Source organism: Pseudozyma flocculosa, assembly GCF_000417875.1.
Source record: "Pseudozyma flocculosa PF-1 unplaced genomic scaffold scaffold00021, whole genome shotgun sequence".
Classification (NCBI taxonomy): Eukaryota; Fungi; Basidiomycota; class Ustilaginomycetes; order Ustilaginales; family Ustilaginaceae; genus Pseudozyma; species Pseudozyma flocculosa.
Window position 1 is genome coordinate 566655 of NW_006920889.1, and position 15204 is coordinate 581858.

At 65.2% G+C, this 15204-nt stretch overlaps 3 protein-coding genes across 3 annotated transcripts; all 3 read left to right on the forward strand.

Annotated features, from left to right (window-relative positions):
• Nucleotides 1-1584: 1584 nt before the first annotated feature.
• On the forward strand, nucleotides 1585-2397 carry PFL1_05786 (uncharacterized protein; the record flags this gene model as incomplete). The annotated part of the gene is made up of 1 exon (XM_007883320.1): nucleotides 1585-2397. The coding sequence occupies one exon, from the start codon at nucleotides 1585-1587 to the stop codon at nucleotides 2395-2397; it is 813 nt and encodes a 270-aa protein (XP_007881511.1).
• Nucleotides 2398-4891: 2494 nt separating this feature from the next.
• Nucleotides 4892-7060, forward strand: PFL1_05787 (uncharacterized protein; the record flags this gene model as incomplete). Its single annotated transcript, XM_007883321.1, has 1 exon — nucleotides 4892-7060. The coding sequence occupies one exon, from the start codon at nucleotides 4892-4894 to the stop codon at nucleotides 7058-7060; it is 2169 nt and encodes a 722-aa protein (XP_007881512.1).
• A 4525-nt stretch (nucleotides 7061-11585) lies between these two features.
• On the forward strand, nucleotides 11586-12707 carry PFL1_05788 (uncharacterized protein; the record flags this gene model as incomplete). Its single annotated transcript, XM_007883322.1, has 3 exons — nucleotides 11586-11847; nucleotides 11948-12402; nucleotides 12585-12707. The coding sequence occupies 3 exons, from the start codon at nucleotides 11586-11588 to the stop codon at nucleotides 12705-12707; spliced, it is 840 nt and encodes a 279-aa protein (XP_007881513.1).
• Nucleotides 12708-15204: the final 2497 nt, after the last annotated feature.

A 15204-nucleotide genomic window follows, 5' to 3' on the forward strand; every position in this document is an offset into this window, starting at 1 on the left:
TGCCGTGGCCCGCTCGACTCCTCGCGGCCTGACCCCACGCGCCAGGGCCCCCTAGCCTGGGATTTCGGGATTTTGTATTGCGGCGAGGGCCTAGCGTAAATGCCGCCCGGGAGAGGCAATACAAATTTTCGACTCTCATGCGGGCGAGCCCCACGCAGCACCCCTGCCTGCCTTTTCCCTCGCACCGTACCCCAACTCGCGCCCACCAGCAGGCTTGGCAGGCCGCCGGCCCGCAGCCGGGATGAGGCCGGCGTCCAGCGAGGCTGCTTGTGTAACTCTCTCCCAGGTCGCCTCACCGTCCATCGGCCGTCGCTGTCGCCGTCGCCATCGTCAACGCCCGCGACCCTGGCCTGCCATCCAAGTCCCCAAGCGGTCCCGCTGTCGCCTTCCGCACACATACACTGCGCCGTTGGGGCCGTCGCCAACGGAAGCGGTCTGACTGCGGCGTCCGTCTGCCGACCACCGTCGCAGCACCACCTGGTCGGACGATGAATCCGAGAGAATGTCGCGGGTGCTTGATTGACGGTCCAACCGAGAGACGGCCGTCTCCTCCGCTGCGCAGCGACAGCGAGTACCGCCAGACGTGCCCGGCACAGCGGCGGGTGATCCGGAGATGCCAACGTCGCGCCACGCACCTCGGCGACGGGCCGAAGCAGAACGCAGCTTAACGCAACGCGAGCCTCTGACAGGTGTCGGATCGCTACAACGAGTCTGCGAGGACCGCACCATGTGCAAGCGCCGAATGAAGCTGCCATACCCTCTTGCTGCGCGAGACATCGACACCTGGAAGAAGGAAGCCAGCCTGCGATCGACGAGAGGGTACCGGGCAGAACTCGCCGGCGGTGTCCGGCACCGCGACGAGTCAGGTCCACGGCTAGGCTTTCCGTACCGCATCGATATCGCTGCGTACGGACGGTGCCGACGGTGGTGTATCGACCCCGGACTCTCTGCTGGCATCGAGCGGGACTGTTCCGCACCCACTTGGCCAGGCCGCTTCTCTGGCCGACATCGGCCCGCTCCCGCTCGCCGAGTGGATCGATCCCGTCTCGGGACCACCAGGCTAGGCCGCTCGCACCGGGACCAGACGCAGGCGCAGGGCGAGGCGGAAGGTGGTGCGAACTGTGCCGAGTCTGTATCTGGGATGGGGCTGCGCGTGGCCCGTCTTTCGCAGGTGGTGGTCGCGGTGGCCGGCGACGATGTCGGTGCCCGTCGCTAGGCGTCTCTGTCACGCTGGATAGGCTCGGTTCGGGCTGTCGACTGCCTGCCTCTTGGCCAGAGAGAGGGGCTGAACAGCGTAGGTGCGAGGGAGAGGGTGAAGAGCAGAGACGAGCGTAGCTGCCCGTCGCCTCGAGCCTCGTAGCAGCTCGACGTTGGCGGGGCCAGGCTGCGGCCACCAGCATTCAGCCCAGCCTCGCTGCCAGCGCCCGCGCCTGCGCCTGCGCCAGTGACTGCCCACCCGCCAAGGGAGGACAGGGCAGGTACCGTCCTTCTTTCTTGGCCTCCGTCCCGCGGCCGTCGTTGCTGGTCAGAGGCTTGCCGCCACAGCTCGTTCGCCCGCCCCGGCCAGCAGGCTACGGTCGTCGGATGGACGCACCAGGCCGGGCAGCAAATGAAGCGGACGGCGGATTGCGTCCGATGCCAGGCGGTCAGCCCCGAGCCAGGCCGCCGGCTACAGACGGCAAGCAGGCAGGCGTGCGTCCCGACAGCTCCCTGTGGGGCCAGCCGCCCAGGCCAGGCCAGGCGTGGCCGAGTGGAGAGGAAAGGTCTGGCCAGGCCAGGCCAAGCAAGCAGGCAAGCAGGCAGGCACGCAAGCAGGGACGGCTCTGCGCTCGGCCCTCTTCCTCCGCCTGCATTCTTCCTAGCCCTGGCTGGCTTGGCCCCGAAATTCCTTCTTCGCCCTCTTGCAACTCCCCACCACCTCCCGTCCGCGGCCCATCCCAGCCTCGGCCTCAAGCAGGGCACCGTCAAAGCGATCCGATCCTCCGCCACTCGAGCTACAGTAGTATCGGTCCATCACGCGCCGGCTCGGACCGCCCTCGTCGAGTAGGCGACGCTCCAGCCGCATCGCCAAGCGAGGACAGGTCACCGGCTGCCATCGAGGCGGCCACGGCCGGACTGCCAACACAGCTACGTACGCAGCATCGGCTGGCATCGTGCCCACCCATTGTCAGCTGCAGCCGTCCTCAGGACCCTGTCCATCTTCCACCTTCCGCTCTCGTCACCGCGCGTGCCGGGCTGCCCTTGGCAAGATGCCGGGATCGGGCATACATGCGGACCCGGCGGGTAGGCCCAACAGCGCCGATGACAATCATCACGCCATGGCGACGCGCTCGCCTGCCACGACACCCGGCCCGGGCTTCCGCATGCTGCCGTCGCGCGGCAAGGCGAGGGCGGTGACGCCGCCGGAGCAGCTGTCCGCCGTCCTGCCTTCGAACCTGGTCTCGAGGATCTTCGACGAGCTCTTCCGCGACACCGTCTGCGGATGCAACGCCCCGGCCGCCTTCTCCCTGGTCCCTGACAGCCTCATGGACGGACCCTATCTCACCGAGGGAGCCTGGGTCTGGCTCGCGATCCACTGGCGAAACGAGTTTGTGCCGCTCAGGCGCCTCTGCTCCCAGTGGAAGTCGATCCGTGAGTAACCTCCGTTCCGCTGCGCCAAGCCGGGCTCTGGCCTCGACCCTGCAGAGCCGACGCGGATCTCCCTGGGTTGGTGAACCTCTTGCACTCTTGAGCCGATATCGACGTCGCCTCACGTGGCATGATTCCAGCTGACTCGTTTCGCAACCCCCTGCCATCCTGCCTCGACAGTCGAGCATCGGACCGAGTGGTTCTACATCGTCCAGCTGTACACCGGGATCGAAGTCGTGCCGGCGCAGGTCGGCATCTCGCCCTTCGAATTTGCCCAGGACGTCCTCCAGCGCGGATGCAGCCTGTGTCAGATCACGGATGCGTCCAGAAGCCTGGCCCGCGAGGAGCTCATGCGCTGGTACTTTACGGGTCTCGGTTCCGTGCTGGTGAGTGGCACGGGCGCGCGCTGAGATGTGGCGATTCCGCGTCGTATGCGTCCCTGGCCGTCGACGCAAGCATGCCCCGGAGCAAATCGTCGCCCCTGGCGTCGAGGCCATGGCGGATGTTGACCTGGGCTCTCTCCGTCCGGCTGGCTCGCTCCACCGCAGGTCTGCGAGCAACACTTCTACGTGCTGCACAAGCAGTCCTGGCAGCAAGCCACGGGCGAGGCTGCAGACGAGGAGTCGAGCGACGAGACGGAGGGTACCGCCCAGGCGGCCGAGGACGAGGGCGAGGACGACGAGGTCGAGGTCGAGGTCGAGGTCGAGGTCGAGGAGGACGATGAAGACCACGAGGAGGAGGAGGAAGAGGAAGAAGACGAAGGAGAGCAGGAGGAGGGGGAGGTAGAAGAGGGAGAAGAGGCGCAGATCGAAGCCGAAGGGGACCATTGCGGCTCCGACAGCGTCGACAGCGGCGCTGGGGGCAAAAGCGCATCGCTGTCGGGAAGCAACGAGGCGGCGACCGAGGCAAGCGACCCAGCCGAAGAGGAGTGCACCTGCAGCATCTGCGTGCGCGGCAAGCGAAAGCGCGACGACAGCGACGAGGAGCACCGATCGCCACGGGCAGGAGCCGAGGCGGACGACGCGTCGGTCAACCAAGCCGCCAGGGCGGCCTACGTCCAGGCCCAGCTGCGCAAGCAGAGCTTCCTGCTCCGAAAGATCCGATCCCAAAAGCAGGGTGACGATTCCGAGCAGACCTCGGAGCGCCTGACCAGGCTCGAGGAGCAGACTGAGCGAGGCTCACTATTCAGCCCCAAGTTGATGGGATGGCTCGAGGAGCTGGCCATCGGCGAGCTGAAGAGGAGGAGGAAGTGATGGCCGGCCGCTCACATCGCTGTCGGCCGCACAGCAACAGCGGGAAAGGATCGCCGCTGGAGCGGGGACGAGTATTGACGAGCAAGGACCGGGATCACGGCGACCTCCGACGCCTGGGGACGCGGCACCAAACGGAAGACGGCGCGACGGGATCGCAAGCACATGAGAGAAGGCCAGCGGCAACGACGACAGAGGACGAGCTGTCAAGAGTCTCCGCCAATATCAAACAGGTCAACGACATATGAAAGGCCGCTTGAGAGCACCAGCAACATCACCGGCATCAGCTCCGTCACAGGCCGCACGCCAGCACGAGCGAGCATCGCATCAGAACGCCATCGAGGCACAAAGGGCCGTACACATCAGCGTCCCAGCAGGCAGTGGCATCGCAGTCAGGTTGGGCATGCGTCGCAGAATACGAAACCTTGCAGCGGCGCAAGAAGGACTGAGCAGGCGAGACGACGTCTCCGCCCGCCATGGTTCGGCGCCGCCTCCGGTCCGATTGTAGGCCCGCCGATCACTGAGCAATCAGAGTCGTTGAACCGTCAGATGGTGATGCCGGACAGAACCGGCAGCTCGTGCGCTGGAAGCACGCCTCCACCTCTGTCGATGCTGCTGTTCCTGTCCGTTTGCCAGACGTTGAAGAGCGGAGAGGGTTGAAGGTGAGGGTGGTCGGGATGATGGAGTCAGTCTGCCAGGCGAGAGCGGGAAGGCGGAGCGAGGCTGTCTGCCTGCACCCTGGCGCACGGACGCAACCGCATTTGGTGCTGGGCCCATGTCGCCGCACTGCAGGCTGGCCTGGAGGGCCGGCGTGGGCTCGTGCCTGCTTGCTTCTTCCTCCTCCGCCTCGGCGACGACCGCCGCCACCGCCACCGCCATCATCGCCGCCATCCTCACGACTTCCCGCTCATCTGAGCAGCCTTCATCCGTGAGAGAGGCACCACATACGCCTCGGATGCTTAGCGGTTGGCCATCGCCGACATGATCCGCCACCCTCATCGCCCTCGTCGACAATGACCTCCACACCGTCTCAGCTCGTCGAGTGCCCGAATTGCCAGCGCACCCTGCCGTATACCCACCTCAACCCGCACCTCGATCGCTGCCTCGTTTCCGAGCCGGCAGCCCACGACGGCGCGGATAGAAATGGCAGCAGTGGTACCGGCAAGGCCGAGGACGACTCGCATCCTCCAACTCAGACCGCCACTCTGAGCCGCTCCTTCTTCTCACCCGCTTCGGCCTCGGCGAGCACCCCTCTCAGGGCAAAGTCCAACGGTGCTGGAGCCAGACCGTCCCCCCAGGCAGAGCCTTTCCATGCACAGCTCCATGCTCATCCGACGAAGCGCCAGAGGCTCGAGAGCGACGCCGGCTCCCCTCGGCCCGCCAGTCGCAGCACCCCTGCCAATGGCGCCGACCTCAGCAGCGGCGCGGCTCAGCGCACCTTCACGAGCCCTGCGCCCCAGGCTCTGCCTCATCCCCAACATCCGCAGTCGAGCGCGCGTAGCCGCATTGACGCCGCCAAGCCCTTTGCCGAACGCATGCGGCCCCAGAGCCTCGACGACTACGTCGGGCAGGACCAGGTCATCAACGGACCCCTCAAGATGCTGCTACGCCAGGGCCGCATCCCCTCGATGATCCTCTGGGGCCCTCCCGGCACGGGCAAGACGACGCTCGCCCGCCTGCTGGCCAAGTCGACCCACTCGACCTCGGACAGCACCGGCCCCTCGAGGAACTCGGCCGCCGCGCACCGCCCGCCGCCCCACCGCTTCGTCGAGATCTCGGCGACCACGGCGGGCACCGCGGATGTCAAAAAGATCATGGACGAGGCGCTCAATCGCCTCCAGCTCACCGGTCAGCCGACGCTCCTCTTTATCGACGAGATCCAGCGCTTCAGCCGCGCCCAGCAGGACGTCTTCCTGCCATCGGTCGAAAAGGGGCAGATTGTCCTGGTCGCCGCCACGACCGAGAACCCTTCGTTTCGGCTGCAGGGCGCGCTGCTGTCGCGGATGCGCGTCTTTGTCCTGACCAAGCTCAGCGTCGACGAATGCTGCACCGTGCTGAACAAGGCCATCGAGCGGGTGAGGCAGGAGCGGCGGATGGACCACCTAGGCGAAGAGGCCGGCGGCGACGATGCTGCCGACCCGCTGGCGCACATTGACGCAGATCTCGTACGCTGGATCGCCAACGTGGCCGACGGCGACGCCCGGACGGCGCTCGGAGCGCTCGAGCTCGCCTTTTCGACGACGGACCCAGGGCTCTCGTCTGCCGACAACGTCGACCGGCTCAAAAAGGCCCTGTCGCGGACCGCGCTCCAGTACGACCGGACGGGCGACGGCCACTACGACACGATCAGCGCGCTGCACAAGTCGATCCGCGGCTCGGACGCCAATGCCGCCCTCTACTGGCTGGCGCGCATGGTGTGCTCGGGCGACGACCCGCTCTTTATCGCGCGGCGCCTCATCGTGGCGGCCTCGGAGGACATCGACTCGCTCGAGGCGCTGCAGATGGCCACGGCCACGTACCAGGCGTGCCAGGTCGTGGGCCTGCCAGAGTGCGGCGAGAACCTGGCGCAGTGCGTCGTCTTTCTCGCCGAGCGGCCCAAGAGCACGCGCAGCTACCGCGCCTGGAAGAAGGTCAAGGCGTGCGTCGAGGGCGACTACAACCACCCCGTCCCGCTCCACATCCGCAACGCGCCCACCAAGCTCATGAAGGACATCGGGTATGGCCGTGAATACCGGTACGAGCCGCGCTTCGCGCACCCCGTGTATCAGGAGTTTCTGCCGGACGAGATCAAGACGAGGCGCTTCCTCTCGCCCCCTCCCCGATCGGAGGAAGACGTGGGCGAGGCAGACGAGGCGTCAGGCGATGCGGATGCGCCGTCGTCGTCCGAGGAGGCGCGCAGATCCGCCTCTGAGCCCGCCTCTGCCGATGGCCCTGTCGCAGCGCCGACGAAGTTCAGCTCGACGATGCCCAAGGCGGCGGGCATCGGTCCGGGGTCTTGCCAGCGGCAGTTTGAGATCGGCGCGCGCGCCGTCGACCTGGACCTGCTCGACGAGTGGGAGCGGGAACGCAATGGCGGCAAGCCCTGGAGCGGACGCCGGGAGCTCGAGAGGATGCTGGCCCGGTTGCAGAACGACGTCGACGCCGCTGCAGTGGTCAAGAAGGACGAGGCGGGTGGCGCATAGGTCGACGGGGGCTGTGGTCGCTGCAACTCGGCGCCCCGGCGGTGCCGTGGCTGAGCAAGCGGGGTGCGCTCGCAGCTCACATCGACCCGTGGGGTCACAAGGACTCGCTTGCTTGAGCAATCAGCATCTCATCGTTCATCGGTAGTCGTCCGTATATCGAGGCCGGTCTTCGGGCGGCGCTGGCGACCAACAAGGAAGGAGCTGGGGTCGAGCTTGACGGATTGGTGTCTTGGAACTTGGCACTCCATGGGCAGCGACGAGGACGACAAGTCGTCGCACCCCAGAGAAGTCGCAATGGGGTAAGAGATGCGAGGCGGGATCTCGTTTGGACCAGGCAGGCCGAGTCGGGAAGATGCGCAGTGCGTTGCCGGGCCACAGGTCAGCCCCATCGTCTCGCCGACGACGCAACGCGAGCACGTTCCCGACGAGTGGACGTGGCTGCGTGCGTGTCTAGGATACGCTGCTGCCGTTGCGCTCTCGACGAGCTACTGTACAGTAGACCAAGCGGGTGGGTGGCGGTACATGACACATGACATTGAAGACAGGTGGTACGTCGAAGCCCGACACCTGGTTGCTACGTTGCGTCGCGACGACGAGAGAGGGAGACGTCCAGCTCAACTCAGCTTGCTGGCTTGGCCCTGCCCTGCCTGCCTTGCATGGGTCGACGCCGACTCCGACGCCAGCGCCGGTGCATAGAAAACGACCCGCCACGTACGGCTTCCCCGCGGCTTCGTTGCCGGGAGTCTGTTGATCCCCGTCCGTTGTCCTCTCTCTGAAAGTCGAAGAGACCCTCCCTGCATCCTCACTGTTTGCATGGTCTCCTGACAACCGTCAAAGATTCTCGTTGCTATACATCCCCTTGCCTGTCTATCCGGACAACCGTCATGGATCAAGCAGGCCAGGGGGTCGTAGAGAAGCAGGCCGGGACCCTTGCTTGGTTGTTCTGCTTTGCTTTGCGATGTGCGACGCTGCGTTGCGTTGCCCCGAGCCCGTTCTCCGTCTGCCTCTGGACCGGTTGGCCCCTGCCTGGCACCGTCAAGCGAGGAGGGCGGGGTAAGGCCCAACTAGCCTGACCGCGGAGCGACCTGTCCGCACAGCACAACTATCTGGTATGTGCTCGGTCGAAGCAGTGGCCCGCTCCGCATCTCCATCCTGAGTGGCTACCGTACGAGGTGACGAGGGGATAGCCCCAACACGCAGACCGCCTTCGCATCCGCGGCTTTCGCTCCGCCACGCCACCTCGCCACTTCCTGTCAGGCCAGGCTGGTCGACTTGCGGATCCGTTCCGTACGTGATCGTTCGTCTACGTGCCTCATTTTGGTCTATCCCCTCTTCCCTGCCCTGCCCTCCCTACCCTGCCCGCGTCATCCTGCTCAACCTCGCTTAGTCGCTGTGCCCAGAGCAGCGCCACGGGACACAGCGCGAGCTGGCCTAGGCTGGGTGGCGAACAAGCCAGAGCGCAATTTAGCTTGGCGCTAGCGTGGGATCCGCCCAGCTCCGCTCCGCCTCGTATGTCCCACCCGCCATCCCCGCCATCGACGGACGGTAGGTACAGTGGCTGTGCCGTCGCCGTGGCTGAGCATCACCGCGCCGAAAAACTCTCAATCGATGGGATGCGACTTGCCTGGCGGCGCAGAGCCCCGTCTCGCCGCGCGGCCCTGCTCCACGGAGACGAGATTAATACATAGTCAATCAGCCGCCGTCCCGTCCCGTCCACGACCGTGGCTGCCTGCACGAGCTTCCACCCATGTCAGTCCTAGGTACTGTACCGGTGTCCTCTCTGAACTTGACCGAGGTGGCGATGGAAAGGACGTGCAACCAAGCTGACGGAAGCTGGCGTTGTGCACAGCAGGTAGTTAGTGGACGTCTGGTGCTGCCCAGCGCGAAATGGAAGCCACCAACCAAGTTGAACAGATCCAGAAGCCGTACGCATCAAAGGGGGGCAAGCAAGCCTGACAACCGAACGAGCACCGCCTGCGTTGTTGCAACGCTGAGCGTAGTCCCGCATCGAAGCGCCACCTCGGCCCGACTGCTTCCCATCGCCCCGCCGGCAGCACGTCCACATCGTTCAGCATCTAACTATGCGATCTTCCTCCTGGCCGGTTGATGTCGAATGCAGCAGAAGTCGGGGCTTCGTGATCAGTTTCTACAGGAAGACGATGGCTGCTGTGAGTCTGTGCATCCCTGCTCTACCTGCCTGGCCAGCCGGTCCATAGCGGCAGGTCCTCCGGCGAGCGAGACATGGGGCCCGGCGCCGATGCATGTATCGCGAATGGCCGTGGGCGTTTGATTGCAGCGAGTAGTGACTCAGGAGGGAAGGCCGCCCGCCCGTCCGCCCGTCAGCCTTTTCGCCCCCGCTCAGTCCTCACCTGTCTACCGGTACTTACCTACTGTATGTAGCCTGCCTTGGCCAAACGCGCCATCCTCCCACCGAACGACCGATGGGTTCGACCAGACCTCGGCAAGCGGCACGACGACGGACGGAAAGCACGGCGGCGTAGCGCGGGCAAGGCCAGGCCGTCGCCGCGGTCGTCATTGACCCATCCATCATCGGAGCATGGCTCGCCGAGACCTACCGTAAGTGTAAGGCGTGTCCTGGCCGAGCAAAAGACGCAGAGTAGGTACAGGAACAGTCCAGCCCCGGTGTCAGCCGCCGCCGCTCCCGGCTCGACGACGACGACGACGACGCTCTTTCATGCTCCACCCCTCTGTTGCAGCTTCAGATCGAATCGGCCTGGCCTTAGCTTGAACGGGGTGCACGGCGCTGATCCCGCAGATCGACGGCGTTTACCGGCAGCCCCGACTGCGCGCCACCCCGAGCAAAGACAAGAAAGCAGGCGAGCGAGCAGGCAGCTGGGCGCACAGTTTCCACACTCGCACGCTCCTGCCTCGCCCGGCCCCCCCGATGCGCCACACGGACATACCTCGGCGCCCCGATAGGCTGATACGACGACACGACGGAGCCTCGACCGCTTGGCTCGGGGCAGCGTGGACGGGAATGAAGGTACAGTATGTATACAGTAGCACGCTCGATGGACTGGCTACAGAGAGTGGACTCTTGCGCCCTGGACCAGCGTTGACTTGGGGAAATCAACGACGGACGACCACAGTGACTTGCGACCGCGGAGAGGCGGGCATGATTTGACCGGTCAGCCGGTCGACGCGGCGGGCACGTTTGCTGAGCATATGGCCTCTCGCCACGCTCCGCCCGCCCGTGAGCCTTTTTCCTGCCTGATGCTCAGCAGCGGTGTGGCAGCTGCGACATCAAATACCCGATGCACGCTAGACGATGGAGCCGCCTCGGCCTGCATGCTCGTGCATGCATGCTTTGCCCAGCTTGGCTTCCATTTCGCTTGGCTTTGCATCCAAGACCTCTCCGCCGTCTCCCGCCGCCGTGCTCCGCCCCCCCACCCCGGTCTCGACTCGACTCGATCCGCCGTCCCGGGTCGATCTCACTGTACAGGCCATCGTGCCGGCGACACCGTCGTTTGGCCAGTCGTGACACCTCCCTCTGCTTCCGCTCCGCGACATCTCAAACGCCAGGCGAGCCAGACTGAAACTCCGTAAAGTGCTGCTTCCCCTTCCCCTCGTTACGCGCGGTCAGCTCCACGGCCCGCCATGGCCTGGCTCTGCCTGGTCAGATCCGCACCTCTCGTTTTGCCGCCGCTCCCAAACGGCAGGCGAGCTTAGACGAGAGACGCAGCTCCGTCTTCCGATGCAGTCGACACGCTACCGTACTGTGACCTCGGCCGTCCACCTTCAAAACAGAGTAACTCTCCGCGATAACCTTGCGAGGTCTGTGTACTGTACGCAAACCGCCGTGGGGCCAAACATGGCAGATGCAATACCGTACAGTACCGGCTCCATCTTGGTTCCCCTGCCGCTGATCATGCGCTGTCCTGGACGCCAAGTCGCTGGCCGCTGCCGTGCTTGCCGCGTCCCCGGCCTCGCCTGCGACTCAAATCGAAGCCAAGCCAGAGTCTTCCTGGTGTTTCTGTTCCCTCGCCAAGCTCGGCCCTGCAGGCCAGCCAGCCGGTCGTTGCCACCCACCATTCGTTCCCTGGCTGGTGGTGGCGGGGTCCTGAGCGCGGTAGGCCACGGCCTGGCCTGCCATTCCCAGCGCGACACTCGCCACCGCGCCCGCCTGTGCCGCCGCCTTCCTCGCCGGCTCTCGTCTCGCTCGCCTGTTCCTAGCGCTGTCTGCGGCGCCTTGCTGGTCTGCGGTTATGTCCGCCTACAGTAGCCAGACATCCAAGCATCAGCGCATCGGCGCCCGACATCGTGCAGCAGTACCGTACCTCTTGACTCAGAACAGCAGAGCGACTACACCGCCCTTGCCGCGAGCATATAAGAACCTTCGACTGGCCGTCGTCTAGCAGTGGCCCCCTTCATCCTCCTCACCCCATCACACCCATCCCTCTCTTCCTCCCACCTTGCTGGCAAGACCTAAAGCCCATCCTCCCGTCGATTTCACCCCCTCTCTACCCGTCTCCGACGCTCCCCTCTCAAACAACTCTCTCTCACGATGCAGTTCAACGCCCTCTTCCTCATCGCGCTGGCCAGCTTCGCCACCGCGCTCCCCGAGCCCATCGCCGTCGACGGTAACACCGCCGACGCCGTCGCGCCCAGGTGGGGCAGCTACCCCTCGTGGGGCGGCAGCAGCGGCGGCAGCACCGGTGGCAGCTGGTGGGGCGGCTCGACTGGCGGCTCGACTGGCGGCTCCTCTGACGCCAGCAGTGGATCCTCGAGCGGCGGCTCGTCGTCGGCCGCTGCGTGCAACAGCTACAGTGAGTTGCCCTGCTTTCCCCCTCGTCTCCCGATCCCAACCCCATACCTCATCCTCGCTGACCGTCCTTCCCTCCACATCTACTCCCTCTCTTGTCGCAGCTGTCATCACCACCCGCGGCACAGGCGAGGCCCAGGGCCCGTCGGCCGGTTTCCGCACCATGAACTCGCAGCTCACCTCGTCGACCTCCGGCGGCAAGCTGTACAACACCGTCTACCCCGCCGGCTTCAGCCAGAACTCGGCCCAGGGCACCCAGGACATCGTCAACAAGGTCACCACCACCCTGCGCTCCAACCCCAACGAGTGCTTCATCCTCCAGGGCTACTCGCAGGGAGGCGCCGCCACCACAAACGCCCTCCCCAAGCTCACCGGATCGGCCTTCGACGCCGTCAAGGGCGTTTTCATCATCGGTAACCCCCTCCACAAGCGTGGCCTTGATTGCAACGTCGACTCCAACGGCGGCACCACGACTAAGAACGTCCAGGGCATCTCTGCCGGCCTCGGCAGCGGAATCCCGCAGAACTGGGTCTCGAAGACGATGGACGTTTGCGCTTTCGTGAGTCGTCCCTGGATCGCCATGTTCACCGCCCTCCATTGCACACCGGGAGGCTGGACATGCATTGGCTTCGATGGCGGTTCAACGAGGTACAAGGAGCTGAGGTACTGACACCATCGCCACCGTGTATCGACCTCGACGCGCTCTTCTTTTTCCCCGCCTCCCTGCTGCTGCCGTGACAGGGCGACGGCGTTTGCGACACCACGAACGGTCGCGGCATCAACGGCCCCCACCTCTCCTACGGCAGCGACAGGAACGTTCAGCAGATGGGCCTCACCTTCATGAAGAAGCAGCTTGGCCGCTAAAGCCTCGAAGGCGCAACGGGCATCGAGGAGCAGGTTCGGGTCCCGTGCTTGTGCTCATGTCGAGCATCGTCGGACCGCCTGTTCCACCCTTTCCCACTGTCCCGCACCTTCCTTTCCGCTCGTCCAGCATCACTACTACTATACACCCAATCTTCTACTTTCTACTCTCTCTCTCTCTCTTCATTATTGATACCGCGCCTCGTATCCGAGCGCCGCACGGCCGCTGTCTAGCCTAGAGGATCTCCCCCCCTGGCTCCTCGCGGACGTTTTCTTCCTCCCCCCTTTGCTTCTCTCCGCTAAGGTCGTCTCGAAATCAAACTACTGCCTGGTCGTTATCGCTCTTTCCCTTCTGTCCACCCATGTGCCTGTGACTTGATGCTCGCTTTCTCGTGGCTCACTTGGCTAAATGACGCCCGGCGCGATGTCGGCTCTCAGTTCCTGGACGTTTGGACGTCGCCCGTCCTAGGTCGAGGAGGATGCAGTCGAGTTGGCCATCGTGTTGGACTGGACCCGACGAGGTGGCCACCAGAACCGCGCCCCTCGCTGCGCCGGCCATCCGTCCCTGTCCGACACGTTCCTCGGCCTTGCCCGTCCGTCCGTGGCTCCATCAGGCCATCCGTGCATTGAGGTCCGGTCTGGTTCCGCGATACCACTGTACTAGCTCTCGCTTTCGGTCAACGGGCCATCGCTAGCCCCGATGCGGATCGCATGGCCACGTATGTACGCATGGTCCCGACCCCTTCCCACCACCCCCCTTGCTCGCAGGCAGAGCCACCTACTCGTCGAGTCGTCATCCGATGGACTCAACCGTCCGTCCTAGTCCATCTGTCTGTGTTTCAACAAGCAATGATATATGCCCGCCCGGGGACCCATACTGCGCGCTAAACCGAGCTAGACTGAGCCCCGTGGCCGTTAGCCACCTCCCCTTCCCCCTTTAAGCCCCCTGCTGCGCCCCGCCGTGACCGGCGCAGCCCGGCCCGGTGCGGCGTGACAACCATGCGAACACTACTGAAGCTCTGACTCGCCCGCCATCTTGACGGCGCGCAAGGTGTGCCGGCCTGTGCTTCGTGAACGATGACGGCGGCCAACGTCAGCCAGCTGAGCTAGGGATGATGCACCTCGCCTCAGCTCAACGGCTCGTCCATCGAGCAACCGGAAGCCATCCCGCCCTCGCCCGCCGAGCCCGTTCGGAAGGTGCCCGAATCGCCAGGCGGGCTTTCCAATTGAATTCATTCAGGATTCTTGGTGCCCCCAGGATTTTTGGTTGGCGCCTCGCCGCCAAGGGCTTGTCATGCCTGCCGCTCCGCCCCCTCCGCATGTCCGCCGGCAGCGGAACGGTCGTTGGGTGTTGCAGCGGCGCGCGCGTTGTACGTGTCAACGGCGCTATGTATGTACATACGCCCTCGCTACGCCACACGCGGCTGGGCGCAGTCATGGATGGACATGGACAGATCGCGCGTGATCATCGACTGACACTCGCCCGTGTCACCGTCGCCCAACTACCCGGCCGCGCCTGGCACCTCTGATCCCAACCCTCCGCCCTGCGCTCCATGCCCACCCGTTCCGAGGGTCGTGGGCCGGTCCTCCTCGCCCCTCTTTCCTCTCTCTCGCGCTCGGCCCCACCGCGCGGCGCCTGGGACTAAGAGCCACTTCGACCGACTCTGCTCAGCCTGACCGAATCGATGGCCTGGCCCTGTGTCACGACCTCCAGTGCAAATTGACACGGCGTTGCCATCGCTGCGCGTCCCCGTCTGCGCCCGACATCGAGGCTAGTAAGTCGGGGGCGAATATCAGGACAGCCTCAGCCTGCCATCATCCTTGCGCCGTCTCCCCATCCTCCCATCAGCTAATCAGCCCTCCGTCCCCTCCCCCTGCCCCTTCAGACGCCCTCTCTCCCAATCGTTCTTCATCCTCTTGCTGGCAAGACCTCGAACGCGCGTTTAACCCCTCGCCCTTCACTCCCCTCCTTCACTCCCCTCCTTCATCCCCTGTTCGATTTCTCTTCCTACCTCTTCGCGTCTGCGACCACCACCAAGTACTCTTTCCAGCTTCGTCTCGCCTCCTCGATCGACGCCCTTGCGATGCAGGTCGCCGTCCTTTTTGCCATCGCCCTGGCCGGCCTGGCCAGCGCGCACCCCAACCCCAAAGCCCTCATGATGGGCGGCGGGATGCCCAAGATGCCCGGTATGGGCGGAGGCTTGATGGGCGGCGGCATGCCCAAGATGCCCGGTATGGGCGGAGGCATGATGGGCGGCGGGATGCCCAGCTTCGGCGGTCTCGGCGGCGGCGGAGGCGGTATGCCCGGCCTCGGCGGCCTCGGAGGCGGCGGTGGCGGTATGCCCAGCTTTGGTGGCCTCGGCGGCGGCGGCGGCGGCGGCATGCCCGGCCTCGGTGGTCTCGGAGGCGGTGGCGGCGGTATGCCCAGCTTTGGTGGCCTGGGCGGCGGCGGTGGCGGCGGCATGCCCAGCTTCGGTGGTCTCGGAGGCGGTTCCAGCGG